This window comes from Microcebus murinus, chromosome 28 (assembly GCF_040939455.1).
Source record: "Microcebus murinus isolate Inina chromosome 28, M.murinus_Inina_mat1.0, whole genome shotgun sequence".
Taxonomy (NCBI): Eukaryota; Metazoa; Chordata; class Mammalia; order Primates; family Cheirogaleidae; genus Microcebus; species Microcebus murinus.
Window position 1 is genome coordinate 9,616,090 of NC_134131.1, and position 15,747 is coordinate 9,631,836.

General features: G+C 39.6%; 1 protein-coding gene across 2 annotated transcripts in view; it reads left to right on the forward strand.

Annotated features, from left to right (window-relative positions):
* Nucleotides 1-15,747, forward strand: part of CNTN4 (contactin 4) — an 872,298-nt gene that overhangs the window by 639,806 nt on the left and 216,745 nt on the right. For both annotated transcript variants that reach the window (XM_075998444.1, XM_075998443.1), the window contains one exon: nucleotides 9,062-9,157. In XM_075998444.1, the coding sequence (XP_075854559.1) occupies nucleotides 9,062-9,157 (96 nt within the window). The remainder of the gene's footprint in view (nucleotides 1-9,061; nucleotides 9,158-15,747) is intronic.

The window sequence follows — 15,747 nt, forward strand, 5'->3', positions numbered from 1 at the left end:
TCTCAGGTATTCCCTGGAGCAGGGGCAAGTGGGCAGGTGGGGAGGTATTTCTTTTGGAAAGTGTCAGGGAATAAGGCTGGTGACGCAGGCAGGGGTTGGATCCAAAAGGGCCTTCTTAGAACACAGTATAGGCTCCATATTTTTTTTATTCTGAAATTTACTAGGCCAAATGCTTTTCTGAAACCTTTGTTTCTCTTTGTGTTGTATAAGTATGAAACCAAAGATAGAGAATGCAGCTGCCTAACCATTAACACTCCTGAGTCAGGATGATAGGCAAAAAGAGATGAGCTCCCGTAGAGAAAAATGCTGATAATAATAGCTTACATGTTAGAGCACCTGTCTCCAAAGGAGGACAACATTATTAACGATGCCACATCTCACTAATTGCAGTAACCTCCTAAGGTAGATGGGTGCGCATTTTTGCGGAACACACAGGGAAACCCAAACATTTTAAATTGAGTTGTTCTCTGGCTTCTTAAATAGCACAAAGGTCTAGATAAAATAGAACATTTCAAAGAAATGAGGAAACAGAACTAAAATGAGAAAAATAGCTATCAAGAAAGTCATAGACTTACAGAGAAAAGGCGGCAGAGCAACCTTTATTTTCTTGTAAAGTCAAGAAAATAATAGTTGAGAGGTGAAGAAGGGTGAGAGTCTCAGTCAATCACGTGATCAACAAGTGTGGTTTCACTCCTGTTACTTAATTCATTGTAAAACAGATGCTATGTATATTAAGATGTGGACTTACGGGTCAGGAAGACCTGGATTCTAATCTAAGTTCTCCCTTGTACTGTGTTTATGACCTTGGGTGTTGATTTTTCTTTCTGTTAAATGGTATTAATAAATAGAACCTACTTCATAGAGTTGTGGTGAGGATTAAATCAATAAATACATAGAAATTGAGAGATTGTGTTCTTTAGGTAAGCTAGTTGGAACTGGCCTTAACATTCTTCCAAACAGGTAATATTTATAAAAGTGGTTAAATTGCCAACGTAGCCCACAGAAGCCTTCTTAACATTCAATATTGATTATACTATTTTTAATTCTTGCCTAGTTTTTTTTTTCTTTTTCCTGGAAACAAAGAGTGATGTAGCAATATGGTGCAAGAGGAAAAAGAGGAGAGTAACCTCTTCTTTTACTAAATGCAGGTTTGCTGACCCTAGGCACATTTGTCTTTGGCAATCTCCCCATACCTTTCCTTGTCCCATTTTTTTTTTAGGCATTATTCCTTCTTGAACTTTCTTAGCCTTACTTTCCCTTTCCCACTACTTCATAGATGAAATTTCCTTTTGTTTCTTTTTTTGGTTACTCAAAACTCATATTGAAAGAATCCACACTGCTCTTAACTTACTTGTTAAGTGGAAGCAATATGATTGTATTCATTTGCTTTTCCCTGTAAATAACTAATATCAAGGTAATACCTTTGGAGATATTTATGGTTTAAAATGGCATTTCTATAATTTCAAAGTAATATTTAAATTGCAGCGTTTCATCTCCTGTGACCAAACAGGGTGACAAAAAGGTTCAGACAGAAGACAGGGTGAGAGCTGGAGACAGTACCCCTAAGAGCTCAGAATGAGCCTTTCCTTTTGCTTTGAAATCAGTGCACTGAGGATTTTCATAGTGTTGTTCATGACAGCAGCGTTAAGGGGCTGTGATAGAACAAGGTCAGAAGCCATTTCTATGAAGGAGTCATTTGTAAATTGAGTGTACATTATCTTAGGAATATTAATGAGGCCTTTTGTTATCTATACAAAGATCTCCAGGAAAGAGGTTTATTTTTCAATGTCAAGCCTGACACGCTGCATAAGATTTTGGTCCTTTGCTTTAGACTGCCCACAAATTGGAGTAATGAATGTTAGGTTTTTATAATAGCCGTAGGTTGGCTTTGTTTTGTTTTGTTTTACTTAGTTGTTGAAGAGAGAAAGTGGCTGACACCAATACTTAGCACCAATAGGGAACTAAAAAGATGTTTGCTGAATATTGGATACACAAATGGAAGAATGAATAACATAGGGAACAGCAAGATACTGACGTGCATGTCTGTCAATATTTTATCATTTTTAGTATAATACGGATATATCCGAATTTCCATTTATATCTATCTTATTTCCATTTGATATAAGTATGAACTTCTAAAAGTTTATGCTTGGTGAGTGAATTTATGTAATCAGTAAATAATATAATGCTTAATCTTTTATTTCTGTTTAGAAATCACATATTTTTATATCCTTTAAAAAAGATAAACAAATATCAATTTCATTGCTTTATGAAAATGATATTTTTAATCCTTACCTTAAAAAGTAATAGGCTCTCTCAGACCATAATATCATAAAAAGGAGTTCTTGTGGACAGTTATCTGAATCCAGGCTCTATGTGTGTGTGTGTCTTAATTGTAATTCTCACAAAGAATACAGTCTACACACTGCAAAGGGCAAGATACCTGATTCACTTCAGCACCAGTCTTGACTTGGAAACATAATTAAGACTAGCAAAAAAGAGGATGAAGTTTAAGTCTTATCAACATTTTTTTTTCCCCAATAGGACTGACTTGACCACTCTAATATTACTTTATTTAATGGAAGTTTGGATTCAACTGGTTTTCTCCCAGTGAGTCTACTTTCTGTAGACTTTTCTTGGATGCTCAAAACTTCATAATGATAGTGCTAATGTTTATAGACTACTGAACCATGCAGTATGTTAAATGCTTTACATGTATGATCTTAATCTTCAGAAAGCCCTATGTATGAGGTAGTAATTATTGCCCTGACATTAGAGAAAAAGAAACTGAAGTTCAAGGAGATTAAGTAACTCACCCACATCACGTAGCTAGAGAGTAAGAGTGCTGAGTTTGTACTCAGGTCCTTCTGATTCCCAAGCCAATGTGTTAAACTATTATGTGATTCTTCCTCTTGCTACTTACTCTCTCACAGAGAGATCCAGTCAATCATGCCAGTCTCACTAATGGTTTCTTCCTCCTTCCTCAGTGGAAAGAATGTCAAAAATAATGGCTTTGCAACTCATAAAGTTTTGTAAATTTAGATTTATTTTGAGCATGAGTCTCTACAATCCAAGAAACCATACAAATGTGCATCAACGTAGACACAAAAACTCAGAGAGCAAAATGGCTGAGAGTCAAGACATAATTTTAAATATGCTTCATGATAATGGGTTTTTAGAGTTACTCTCCAAAAATATATCTTTCTTTTTTATAAACGGTGCAATCATCATTATGGAAATCATATTCATAACAAATGTATCACTTGACCATTTTTTCCAAGTTGATATCGATTTCCTTATTGATTGCTTCTTCCAAAATGGAAGGAAGCAATAACAAAGGGGACCGGTGCTGACAATTTCTTGTTCTGAGGCCACCTTGTGAGAATTAATAGAATCCAGGTCTACACAAGTCAAGAAAAATGTGAATTGGTATTTTTTTATTTGATTAAATAATACATGAGTTACATGCATGTATTGTTTGTCCTTTTTTTCTTTTCTTCTTTCTGTAAATTCTAAACAAACCATGTGCTATTATCTCATTCACTTTTCCTGGCCATTTTACTTTTTATTTATTTATTCATCTATTTGTTTCTTTGTTTGTTTGTTTGTTTATTAGAGGTAGGATCTCACTCTGTAGCTCAGGCTAGAGTGCAATGAGGTCATCATAGCTCACTGCAACCTCAAACTCCAGGACTCCTGAGATCCTCCTTGCATCAGCCTCCTGAGTAGCTGGGACTACAGGCGTGCACCACTATGCCTGGCTACTTTTTCTGTTTTTTGTAGAAATGGGGTCTCCCACTTGCTCAGGCTGATCTCAAACTCCTGGCCTCAAGCGATCCTCCTGCCTCAGCCTCCCAAAGTGCTAGGATTACAGGCATGAGCCACCACTCCTGGCCCTTTCCACCATCTTAAAACTAAACTTTTTATATCCTCCTCTGAGTGGTCTCACCCTGTTAATAGCTTCAGCTCTTCCTGTCCATACATGTGATGACTAGTCCCTTAATGATGGTGTGAATAAATTACCGTTTCTTATTTACCATTATTACTTATCTGAAAAGATCGTATATCCTCTTGATTTGATTTTCTCCAGACATATTTAGGTATTTATGGTAAGCTACTTCTTCTGCAGCTATAAACATTTAGAAAACTTTTCGGATAAAAAATATGTGGACGTCCCCCCCCTTATTTTCTGATTTAGTCTGTGGTCTAAATTACAAATGTTTTCCTATATGAAAGCTTTTTATTATTAATAGCATATTGCAACTTTAAGACCTGTGTACAGTTTCATATCTCCAGAAATTTAACAGCTGAATCACTTCTTCTCCACTCTCAATGAGATAACACTTTCCAAATACTGTAATGTATTTTCTAATCTCATTTGAAACCAAAAAGGAAGATATTATATTCCATAGCAGAATAAAGGACAGTTGTTTTCATGGAAAACTACAATATGAAAACACATCTGCCACAAATTTGTGCATTGCTTGGCACATGACTGATGGGAAAAGTTATGTAAAATTCTGATGAATGAAATCAACACAAAAATCTAGAGCTGTTTATTTTTTACAGTCTACACATCACATGTTAATACACTGTAAACAAAACTGGAAAAAGAAGCTGTTTTGAGAGACCACAGTACATAGATATTAATTCCTTGTTGCACATATACATCATTTATTCAACCATGTCTTTAGTAACCAAATGCATGAACTAAAGGGAATACAAGCCAAGTGGAATTATTTATGTATCTTTCTAACAAGTCTGCAATCCTGCCTGTTAATAGACTTGTTTCTGATTATTTTCTTTTTGATCAACTTCATTCTTTGCACCTAATGTTTAAAATCCCCACATCGAGTGCTCATCCACAAAGAAAAGCAAAGGAATAGATGCTTTGGAACCGGCGTACCAACCCATCATCACATTGTACATTGAAATGCGGGTTTTCTTACATATTCACTGAGTGTAAAACTCATTTAAATGAATTTTTTGTTGTTGTCTCTCAGATGTCAAGTAACAGGTTTGAATGCTCTTTTTCACTGGCTTAACTAAATCAGTGGGGAAGCCATACATTCTGGTGCTTCGAGCAGGGACTTTGGAGAGAGACAAAACAGGAGTTTGTATCTTTGTTCTGGCCACTTTCTATTAATAGGTGCGTGAAGAAGGTGCTGAACCTCTCTGAGCTTCGGCTGTATCGCCTGTACATCGGGAATTTAAACTGTAATGGAATTAAATGAGATCATGTGAGAAAAGTACTTGGCACATGGTATGACCTCAATACATTTTGCAAGTAGGTCGCATTGTAGCTATCAGTGTGATGGTCACGGTGAGAAAGCATTATACATAATGTATTCTAATTGTCTCATAGTGCCTGCTGCTACTGATCATTACCCCAGTACCAAGGCTTTAGAGAGAAAATGATTCTAAATAAAATTATATATGTGGGAATGTTGCTGGCAAATGTAAGGCTGGTGGCTGGCCCCCCTCCCCTCCCTAGATCACAAAAGAAAAGGCTCACGAGGCCAGACCCGCCAAGGACAACTGCCAGGCCCCGCTGAGAACAACCACACCTAGATGTCCACCCAGATAAGAAAGTTTTGGGTCCTGGATTCTGCAAATACTGCCAGCCCCTCCTATTTCTCAATGACCACCAAAGGTCACAGTGGAAAAAACCCCACCTCTTCCCACCAAAAGTCCTCAGCCCACTTAAAAGGGTATAAAAGCCTCCCCCCCTTTCAGATGGGCCAGACTTCTCAGCCCCCCCCCCCTTGGGATCCACGAACCTCGCCCAAGAACGCTCAATAAAGCCACATTGTTTGGTCCCACTCTATCTCTCTGCTTCTTTCACCACCAAAAAAATTTACAGCAAAGACTTAGCCATGAGTGTACAAGCTTCAAAAAGTACCCATTCAGACACATAGTTCTTTGAGTTGAAAATTACCATGTGGCTAGCATTTAGGATCTGGATAGCTAATCTGAAAAGGCTGATTTTGGACATGTAATCTTTCCCTAAATGTGTGCATAAATATCATGTCCTTTGATTAGCATCTACAGCACACTCTAGTGTGTGTTTGGTATTTGGAACCCTTCCGTAAATCGAGTTGTGGGGGTATGATCTGGATCACAGCATTCCCTAGTGCTGCGGTCCCCAAACCCCTGGCCTTGGCCCACTAGGAACTGGGCTGCACAGCAGGAGGCAGTTGGTGGGCAAACGAAATCTCTCGAAATCTAGCTTGCCTCATCACCCCGCCCTCCCGCCCCCTGCCATCCATAGAAAAACTGTCCTCCCTGAAACAAGTTCGTGGTGTCAAAAACAAACACCACACGTACTCACCATTAAATCTGAACTAATCCAACAACACTTACATGCACACGTGGAAATAAAACTCTTCGGAAATTAAGTAGGGGGAAAGGGGGAGGAGAGGATGAGAAAATTCGCACCCAACTCATAATCTGGGTGATGGGCCCACTCCTAACATTGACTCAAATTGTACAAAAGCAATTTATGTAATCAAAACATTTGTCCCCCCGTAATACTCTGAAATAAAATAAAAAACGTTGGGGACCACTGCCCCAGTGGACAGAATGAACACATGTTAAGCACCAACCCTGCAGCATGAAAGGCCATGTGCTTGCCCTGATGGCTTTTCAAAGATTATCTCGTTTAATCTTTGCACAGGATTGTTTTAAAGAAAAGCACATTTCTTTTCATATTACTTATGTGAAAATTAAGACTTGTCCAAGGTCAACATAGATAATAGGTGGCAGAGATGGTTTTCAAACTCAGGTCTACCTAAATACAGTATTTCCATTCATTGTGGAGGTGGGGTTCACCATGTAGAATCTATATCAGTTAACTACTGAGAAGTATTTTTAAGTATTTTCTCAGATACCAGATTGATGTGATATACTTTGCACAAATCTTATAGAACTGAATGAATTCATAAACTAAAAAGGAAAAAACAGGAATATAGTTTTTTAAGCTCAGAAAGGACAGTTAAAAATCATTGTACGTATTTCCCATTTTCTTTCTCATTTCTTAGTATTATTTCTCTAGACAGAAACTATGATTGTCTTTGCCTAGATGAGATCTGATCTTTATTATCTCTCAGCTCTTAATTTTTCATGAAACTCTGGAAATCAAATGGGATAGCTATACAAAAACGTAGATGACTTGCTCTAAGAACTTGTATACAGAAGTGACCATTTAGACTGACTCAGTGTCACTTTTAGGGATGATGATTTAAAATATTAACCCCATAATAAAGTTTTTAAAAATCTGTAGTTTAATTCCTTTTGAAGAAATCTCAAACCATGTCCTTAAACAGAAAAATATCATGGTCTACCTTCACCTGGTGCCCATTTAATAAAAAGAAGTTTATCACATCAGAAGTGTAATTCAAATTATAGCACTGATTTGTTTTGTGCTGAGTATGTGTGTGTCCTTCATGTGCCCTTTTCACGCCTCGATTCTAGCAGTCTTTAGGTTGCTGTGATTAGGTGTGAAGTGTCAGACCTGCCTGCTAACCTCTTGAGTCCCTACTGGGCAGATGCTGTGTTCTCACAATGCCTGCATCCTGAGCTGCCAATCAAACGGTACTTAATGGAATTTTTATAAATACTTATGTGATGAAGACAATAATGTAAAAACTTAAAAGTTTCCTAATTCCAGAAGAATCTGGTCATTAAGACATATGTATGTGTATAATTTTTTTTATTATCCTGAGCTCTCCCTGAAACTAAGCAAGCCTGAGTGTGGAAACATTCCTATTAGTAACTGCAGCCTTCCTGATTGTTGTTGGGGTCACATGAGATAATCATCCTCAAATACTTAGCAAAGTGGTCAGCATGGAGGAAGTCATCAGTAAACATTACTGTACTCCAGTGTGCACAGCCAGATGGCTTGCAACCCTGCCCGGCATACTTGAGTTGGAATAGCCCTCAAATCCAATAAGACGTTATTAAATCAAATATTGTAGACAACAAAAAAATAAAATGGCACTTAACACTCGCTGTAGTGAGAGGATTTACATTTGGGAGGGTAGGAGGAAAAACATTTTTTGCAGAATAATATGTCTCATTTTATTAGACATATTTCTTATATTAACTCATTTTTATTTGCAACTGCTTATTTACTGACTTAAGCTGTGATCTTTGGGTCTATAAATGTCTTATCTCTCTAACCAGATTTGACCTCCTTAAAGGAGTAAAACTTTCTTCCAAAAGAAACCATGAACAGTAACTTCTAAATATTTAAAAATACACAACATTAAAAAAATTATGTGCCCATATATATGTCTACTAATATGTTGTATGTAGTAGTGTGTGTGTGTGTGCAGAGAGAGAAAGTGAGAGTCCTATGCTGGGTATATATGGAGAGAGAAGTATAATTGCAGATAATAGAATTTTTTTTTCACTATATAATTTTAAAGCTTTATTCCAACCCCCAACAATTAGCAAATGGATTTCATATTAGTTCAACTGCAAGTTTTCTCTGTATAGTTGCCTTTCTCATTGACCGTGCCATTGGTGTGGAAAACTGCTTTCTCATGGGGGAAGTGAACAGAATTATCAGAAAGCATGAGTTTGCTTCCCAGTAATGATATTTAATTACAGAGAGGTCTTAGATGGGTTGCTTAACATCTTTAAACCTCAGTTTCTTCACCTAGACCCGCCCTGTCCAATAGAATTTTCTGGAATGATGGAAATATTCTATGTCTGTGCTGTCCAATATGGTAACCACTGACCGGGTGCGGCCATTGAGCACTTGGAATGTGACTGGTGTGTCTTGGGGCACTGAATTTTAAGTTGTATTTAGTTTTAATTATTTAAAATGTAAGCAGGCACATGCGGCAAGTGGCCATTTTAATGGCCAACATAGCTAGAGAATCAAGGAGCATGGGGCAATAGCACGTGGAAGGAAGCTAAACTGAATTTCCCCAGTACAGGCGCTACCAAGGCTCTTTTCGGCAGAAGAACTATTGTCTTTTGGAACAGTGATACTCTCCCATGGTATTTTAGGACTTTAAAGTTTAAATGCTTTTTCCTTTATTTCTCCCAACAGATCTTGAAAACTTTAAAACGAGAACGAGGAGCACCGTGTCTGTCCGTCGAGGTCAGGGAATGGTACTGCTCTGCGGCCCGCCACCTCATTCTGGAGGTATCTATAAATGCGCCCACATGCACTCTTCACCGACTGCTGTTTTTCTTGCTCCATGTTCTCCTTGACACCAGCTGAGCGGGCAGTGTCCTTTATAGAGATTCCCAAAATCCTTCTATGTGTGAGAACCATTGCGAATGCCTCCCGTAATTAGGACAGGAAAATATCCAATTGTGCAAATGTTCCAACCCACTGCTGTCTCCCTGGCACAAGGGGAAAGACACCTGAGTCCATCAAAATCGGAATCCTGTTGCTTGGGAAAGCTTTGTAGCTTAAGCCACCAGCACTTCCAACTTGGTTGGGTTGAAAAAGATGGTCCTGCTTCAAGATCTCATCTCAGTGTTGGTCTGGGAATGGCCTGTGAGCTGTTGCTGCTACTCACAGTACTTTTGATGCCAACGATATGGGTTTTTTTCCCATACCAACAACCAATTTCACAACCCTCTGGGCACCAGCTGGCTGTCCAGTGATTCAGTTCCACCCTGGCACTAACTACCTCAGTGTTAGTGTCAGACCTCACATGGGTGGAGGCTCAGTCCCACACTCAGCCTCCACTTCAGATGCCAGTCACAAGTCCCTGGCCTCCTGTACTTCTGCCCAACTGGCTATAACCCGCGAGGTCCCACAACCCCCTCCTTGGGTTCCACAATTTGTCAGAATGGCTCCCAGAACTCAGGGGAACCAGTGTACTGACCATACCGGCTTATTACAAAGGGCGCATATGGTCAGCCAGATAAAGACTTACATAGGGAGAGGTCTGGAAGGGTTCTGAGCACAGGAGTTTCTATCCCCGTGGACCCTCCCAGCACATGGATAAGCTCATCAACCCAGGAGCTGTCCAAACCCTCTCATTTAGGGTTTTTATGGAGATTCCACTATGTAGGCATGATGGATTGAATCTTTGGCCATTGTCACCAATGTACTCAATTTCCAGCCCCGCTCCCCTCCCCAGAGGCCAGGGATCGGGGGTACAGTGGCAGAAGTGGCAGCTGAAATTTCCAACCCTCCAATCACATAGTTGGCTCCTTTAGCACCTGGTTCCCATCCTGGAGCTCTCTAGGCACCCACCAAGAGTCTACTCATTAGCATAAACTCAGGTACTGTGTTTCCCTGAAAATAAGACAGGGTCTTATACTTGTTTTTCCTTAAGAAGACACCCTAGGGCTTATTTTCAGGGGATGTGTTATTTTTTTAAAGTATGGTACAACAGTCTACATTTATTCAAATCTAGTTAAGTCGTCATCTTCTGGAACATCATCATCACTCTCCAAACCCCGAATTCCATCCTGAATTTCTTGGGACTCTATTTCCTTTAGAACCATTAGTTTCCTTTAGAACCAATCTCTCATGTCGAGCAGTAAAGCTTTCATGGGGCAGATGAGAAGGGCTGCTTGTCTTCTTTACCGCTCCGCGACCAAATGCATGGATCGTGCGGATATGCTGCATACCCACGCCTATCACTAGGTCTTATTTTCGTGGTAGGGCTTCCATTGCACAAATGCTTAGAAATCCTACTAGGGCTTATTTTATGGGTAGGTCTTATTTTCAGGGAAACACGGTATGTTTGAAAGGGACCTAGGATGAAAAACAAAAGATGTTCCTCTCACCCCTGTCACTCAGGAAATTGCAACGGTTTTAAGAGTTCTATGCCAGAAACGGGATGAACACCAAATATATATTTCTTATTAATCACAATATTATAGGATCAGACCAAGAACAAAAGTCCCTTGACCATAGAATCCAAGATCACTTTGTGGAAACTCATGACAACTAGATCAGTTAGGAATGCATTTGACTGCAAATAACTGAAAACCCAGTGACCACTGGCTTAAATAGGTGAGAGTTTGTTTTTCTCACACGTTAAGATTTCCAAAGACATGCAGTCTAGAGCTAGCACGGCTTCTTGATGATGTCTTAGCACTCAAGCCATTTCTCCTTTCCTTCTCTGAAGTCCTTTTTCATGTGGAATGGCTGAGGCATGAAGTCTGCTTTCCAAACAGGATGAAATGGGAAGAAACAAGGACAAAAGGCAAAAGTTTTTCTCCTTTTCAATATGCTTTTATTATGGAAAGCTTGCTTTGCCGAGGACTTTGCCTACATTTCCTTGATCACCGGCAGTGGGAAAGGAGACTAAAAATCAAGCATTTTATGCAGATGCATCATGCCCTGGAAAATGTCATAATTCTGTTAATAAGGGAGAATATGGAGAGATGTTGTGTAGGCAACTTGAAGTGTCTGCTAAAAGGACCAATGAGGACTAAAGGGCAAATATAAATGCATGTGGAGGGCTCAATGGTGTGGAGGTTTAATAAATAGTAATATTTATTAGGATCTCACTAGGGTCTGCAATGACAAGATTGACAAACTCTACACTTGGAAATTCGGGCTGAAGTTTAGTTTAGTATCTACTATTCTTATTATTGCCTTAATTTTCTATTTGGCTTTACACATGATTAAAAGAGCAAACTTTTTAACCTAGAATTTGCAAAACCCTTTTTTATTTTTGTCCTATATTCAAAAGTTGTAACTTTTCCTTTCTTATCTAATGCTCTGGCCAGCATTTCCAGCAGAACATCACAATTAGCAGAATAGCTAAAAGGCTTGCACTTCAAGCACACTGCAAATAAAGGCAGGGTGCAAGAAACAGGTGTCCTTCCACTCTGGATCAAGGACATGAAATTGTTAGGGTTTCTGGTTTTTGAAGACTGGCAGAAAATCTAGGTTCAATTTCAGGGGCTTGTGTATGGAAAATGGGATTATTCTTTAGGACTTGCATTTTGCCTTCAAGTTAGTATCAGAAGCACTAAATTTGGTGTCCAAGATACGAGTTCTGGTCCTGGTTCTGTTTCAAATCATTAGTTGATATTGGATAAACATCTTCACATTCTTTATGCCTCATTATACTTATCTGTAAAGTGAAGAGATTAAAAGCAATCTTTCAGATCCCTTTTAGTCCTATCATTTACACAATTATAACTAAATAAAAGCCAAGCATCTCATTTATCAAGAATGAAACCATGTAACTGTGGACATATATTTAGATTCAGGTGAAGTTCACTCAGAGTAACACTTCTCTCAATATGAAATCCGATCAAAATAAAAATGGAAGGTTTCGCGAATATCTTCTGCAGGCCATGCTCACAGCATTAAGCTTTCATAACATGGCAGCAACCCTAAAAATTAATCTTGCAGGTACATTAAGAAAAAGTGCCACTACTCTCTCATCTAATGGTATCTTTAGGAAAGGCAAAACACATGAAGTGATGCCGTGCTGCTACACAATGAAGCACCTGACTACTTTCGCCTTCCCACAGAGAGATATATTAAAAATTTCCGTGGACGTCTACCGAAATGTGCTTGTCTCTGCTGGCAGCAGTCAGCAGCTCTGAAATCCAGCTCCTTGAGCTGTGCTGTCATTCCTGACAATCTTGATGGTGAAAGACAAGGAAATAAATATTCTTATTATGGGCTTTATTAGAAACTCTGGGCACAGTAACACTGCGAGCAAGACAGGCACGGCAAGGAAATTGTCGAGAGAACAACAAAGAAGATCTTCAAGGTTGTAAGAGAGCATCTCAGACATCCATCAATTTGGGGCGTTAAAGACAATGGTTATCTGATGAAATCTACCCCAATGACTCAAAAGCCTCCAGTGCACACTATACAGCAGTGATTCTCTCCCTGCGTTTCCGGGCTGTGTGTCACCTTAGAGCTGGCAGAATCACCATGAGCTACTGGACACACTGAGCATTTTAGACCCAGCATATGGCATCCCAGTTTCAACTGTCACAGATCATGCAGAGGAAAGGAAATGAGTCAGCCTTTTATTATATCAGTGGGGTACCGAGTAATGGCACGAAATGCATTGTAAGGGATGCTGCCTGTCCTATTTCAAAAGCCGTGCGGTGTCAGGCCTTCGTAGGGTAACAGAGAAATGAGCAGCAATTAATCTGTTTTGAAAAGCATTTCCGTCAGCAGGTATTTCCAGCACTCTACCAATCACTGTGTGTGGCACCTTTGTCATTTCTTGCTCTACATATGTGAATTCAGATGTGATGTTGTTGTAGATTTTACCATTAAATGTCGACAAAAGCACCAAAAAATAGAAATGACTCTGATGGACTCCGGTTGTCCTTGGTACTCCTTCATGTTAGAAACAGGGATTATTGAGGTCCAGGATATTCATTTTGCTTTCTGCCAACTCCAGGGTCATTTTGGCACCAAGAGTTCATGACCTTTAACCAAGCTCTCATGAAATAAGCATAGAACAGAGGAACTTTGAGATTCTTCCTCCTAATATACTAAAACTGCTGGGTTATGAAATCCTCAAGAATCATTCATTCTTCAGGGGAGGCTTTTGTCCGTACGTCCTTTTATATGTCTCCAAGATCCTTGCTACTTAAAGGGTGGTCCGTGTACTAGCAGCATCTGTCCCGCCTGGATATTTGATTAAAAGCAGAATGTCAGACCCCACGTAGCGCCTACTGAGTCAGGACTTGCATTTTAATAAGAGCTCCAAGTGATCCTCTGCAAGGGAATGCTTGAGAAGCCCTGAGCTACATCTTCGGTTCCCACGCACAGCGCCCCCTCTGGTCAGTGGTGGACAAGCAGCTTGAGAATCACCAGGGCAACCTGTTAAAGCCATGAGTGCATAGCCTCTTCTCAAGGACGATCTCACTCCATAAATGGAGGGGAGTCCCCAAAACTGCTTTAAAACAAAAACTCTAATTACCTCTGAGGCAGCACCATATTGAAGAGCCACTCACTATGATTACCTTCTACAAAACCAGCCCAGGTCCAGCCCTGAATGCAGAAACAGGGTGCTTTGATTTCTACATCACCCAAGCAGAAGGTTTGAGCATGCTTTTTATATCTCAAATTTATATTTAAAAGAATTTAAAATAAAATCTAATCATCTCAGGCTTCACCTTTTAACTTCATGTGTTTTGCGGTTACACATGGGGCAATGACCAACTAAGGAAAGAACAGCTTTTCTTTGGTATTCATATTCAGAAGTAGCATTTGGCCAGCTTTTCCTACATTATTATTAGTGGAAGTGTGGTTTCCAAGGGTATTAAAAAAAAAAAAAAAAGAAAGAAAGAGACCTGATTCTGAGATTATTTTCATTGTTACGGATTTTGTAGAAACTAGCTAGAATTTTCATTAGATGCTTTTGCACACAACACATTATCACTAAAGTTGGATCCCATTCACAGGGATCAGACCCAGGGACCTTATTACAGAACATCTGCAGAGTTCTTTATGGTGTTGATCATGCTTTAGTTTACATTATATTATCTTTTGATCCTCACGATAATCCCATAAGAAGTAAAGGCATGTGTTTCACAGATAAAGAAATCAAAGCAAAGAGATTACGTGAGGGCACACGCTAATCAGTGGCAGAAATAAGAGTCACTGTTATCCAGAATGTGCCCTTTTATTGCAGATAGCAGAGAATTGTGGGAATGTATAATGCTCTCTCTGCCAGTTGCTCTTTGGGCTCTACCCCAGGTCAATTAAATCTGAATTTACTGAGAGCTGGGCTCCTCTAGCATCATTTAAACTTTTAAAAGCACCTCAGGTAATTTTGATATGCAGCCAGGGTGGAAAACCTGTGTCCTTACATTACAAAATCAAGTAGGTCTTCTCCCAGCAAAACTTGTCTATTTTCAAACCTCTCCAGGGTTCCACAAATTTAATTTAATCTGGACGTACCAATACAGATTATAATCGGAGCCCTAAAAGAAGCACTCATGCCTTCTCACAGGATAGTTATTTCAGCTATACCATATTGCATTTACTTACGACAGAGGTAAAAGTGTGAAAGTAGGACACCTGTGGTCTAGTCCTAGCTCTCCTCTTAACTTACTTTGTGGTCTTGGGCCAATTATGTAACTCCTGTGAGTGCTATTTCCTTGTTTGACTTCTGTTTCTATCTTCCCACACCTGCTCAGCTTTCGGCATCAAGATGTCACCATCGGGGTCAGGCTCACCCAGTTTCTTACTTAGTCCAAACTTCTTACTGCACAAAAATTTAGCATCCCCTATGCCCAGAATACTCTTCCAGACATCCACATTCTAGCCAAGCTGCCAGTTCTCCCTAACTCCTCACTCAATTCCTTTTTCCCGTCTTCTTTCCAAAACTGGCTCCCATGTTTACTAGTTCTTTGTAACCTTAGATTTCTAGGTGCCTCTTTATTTGCTCCAAAAACCAACCCATTTCACTGTAGTCTGGACACTTAGCTCTTGTCCTCATTTCTTACCCAAGGGTGAACCACATCCCATTTTAACCCTACTCCAAACCTACAACCATAACACTGCATCCTTTGGATTCTAACTATTGCTGATGTTTAGGACATCTGTCACTGAGCCCCACCCACCATATCAGACCCTGGTGGACATTGACATCAGCCTGGCTGGGTCCTAGGTTTGTTACCCTGTACTTTCATCAACTGGCCAGTTGGAAGCTTCCTCAAGAAGCTCCAACTTACATTCTCTCTACTTTCCCTCCTTGGCCTTTTAGGCTCCCTCTCCTTCCCCATATCTTGGTTCCCGGGATAACACTCAAATCTTCACACAGAATTAAGCCG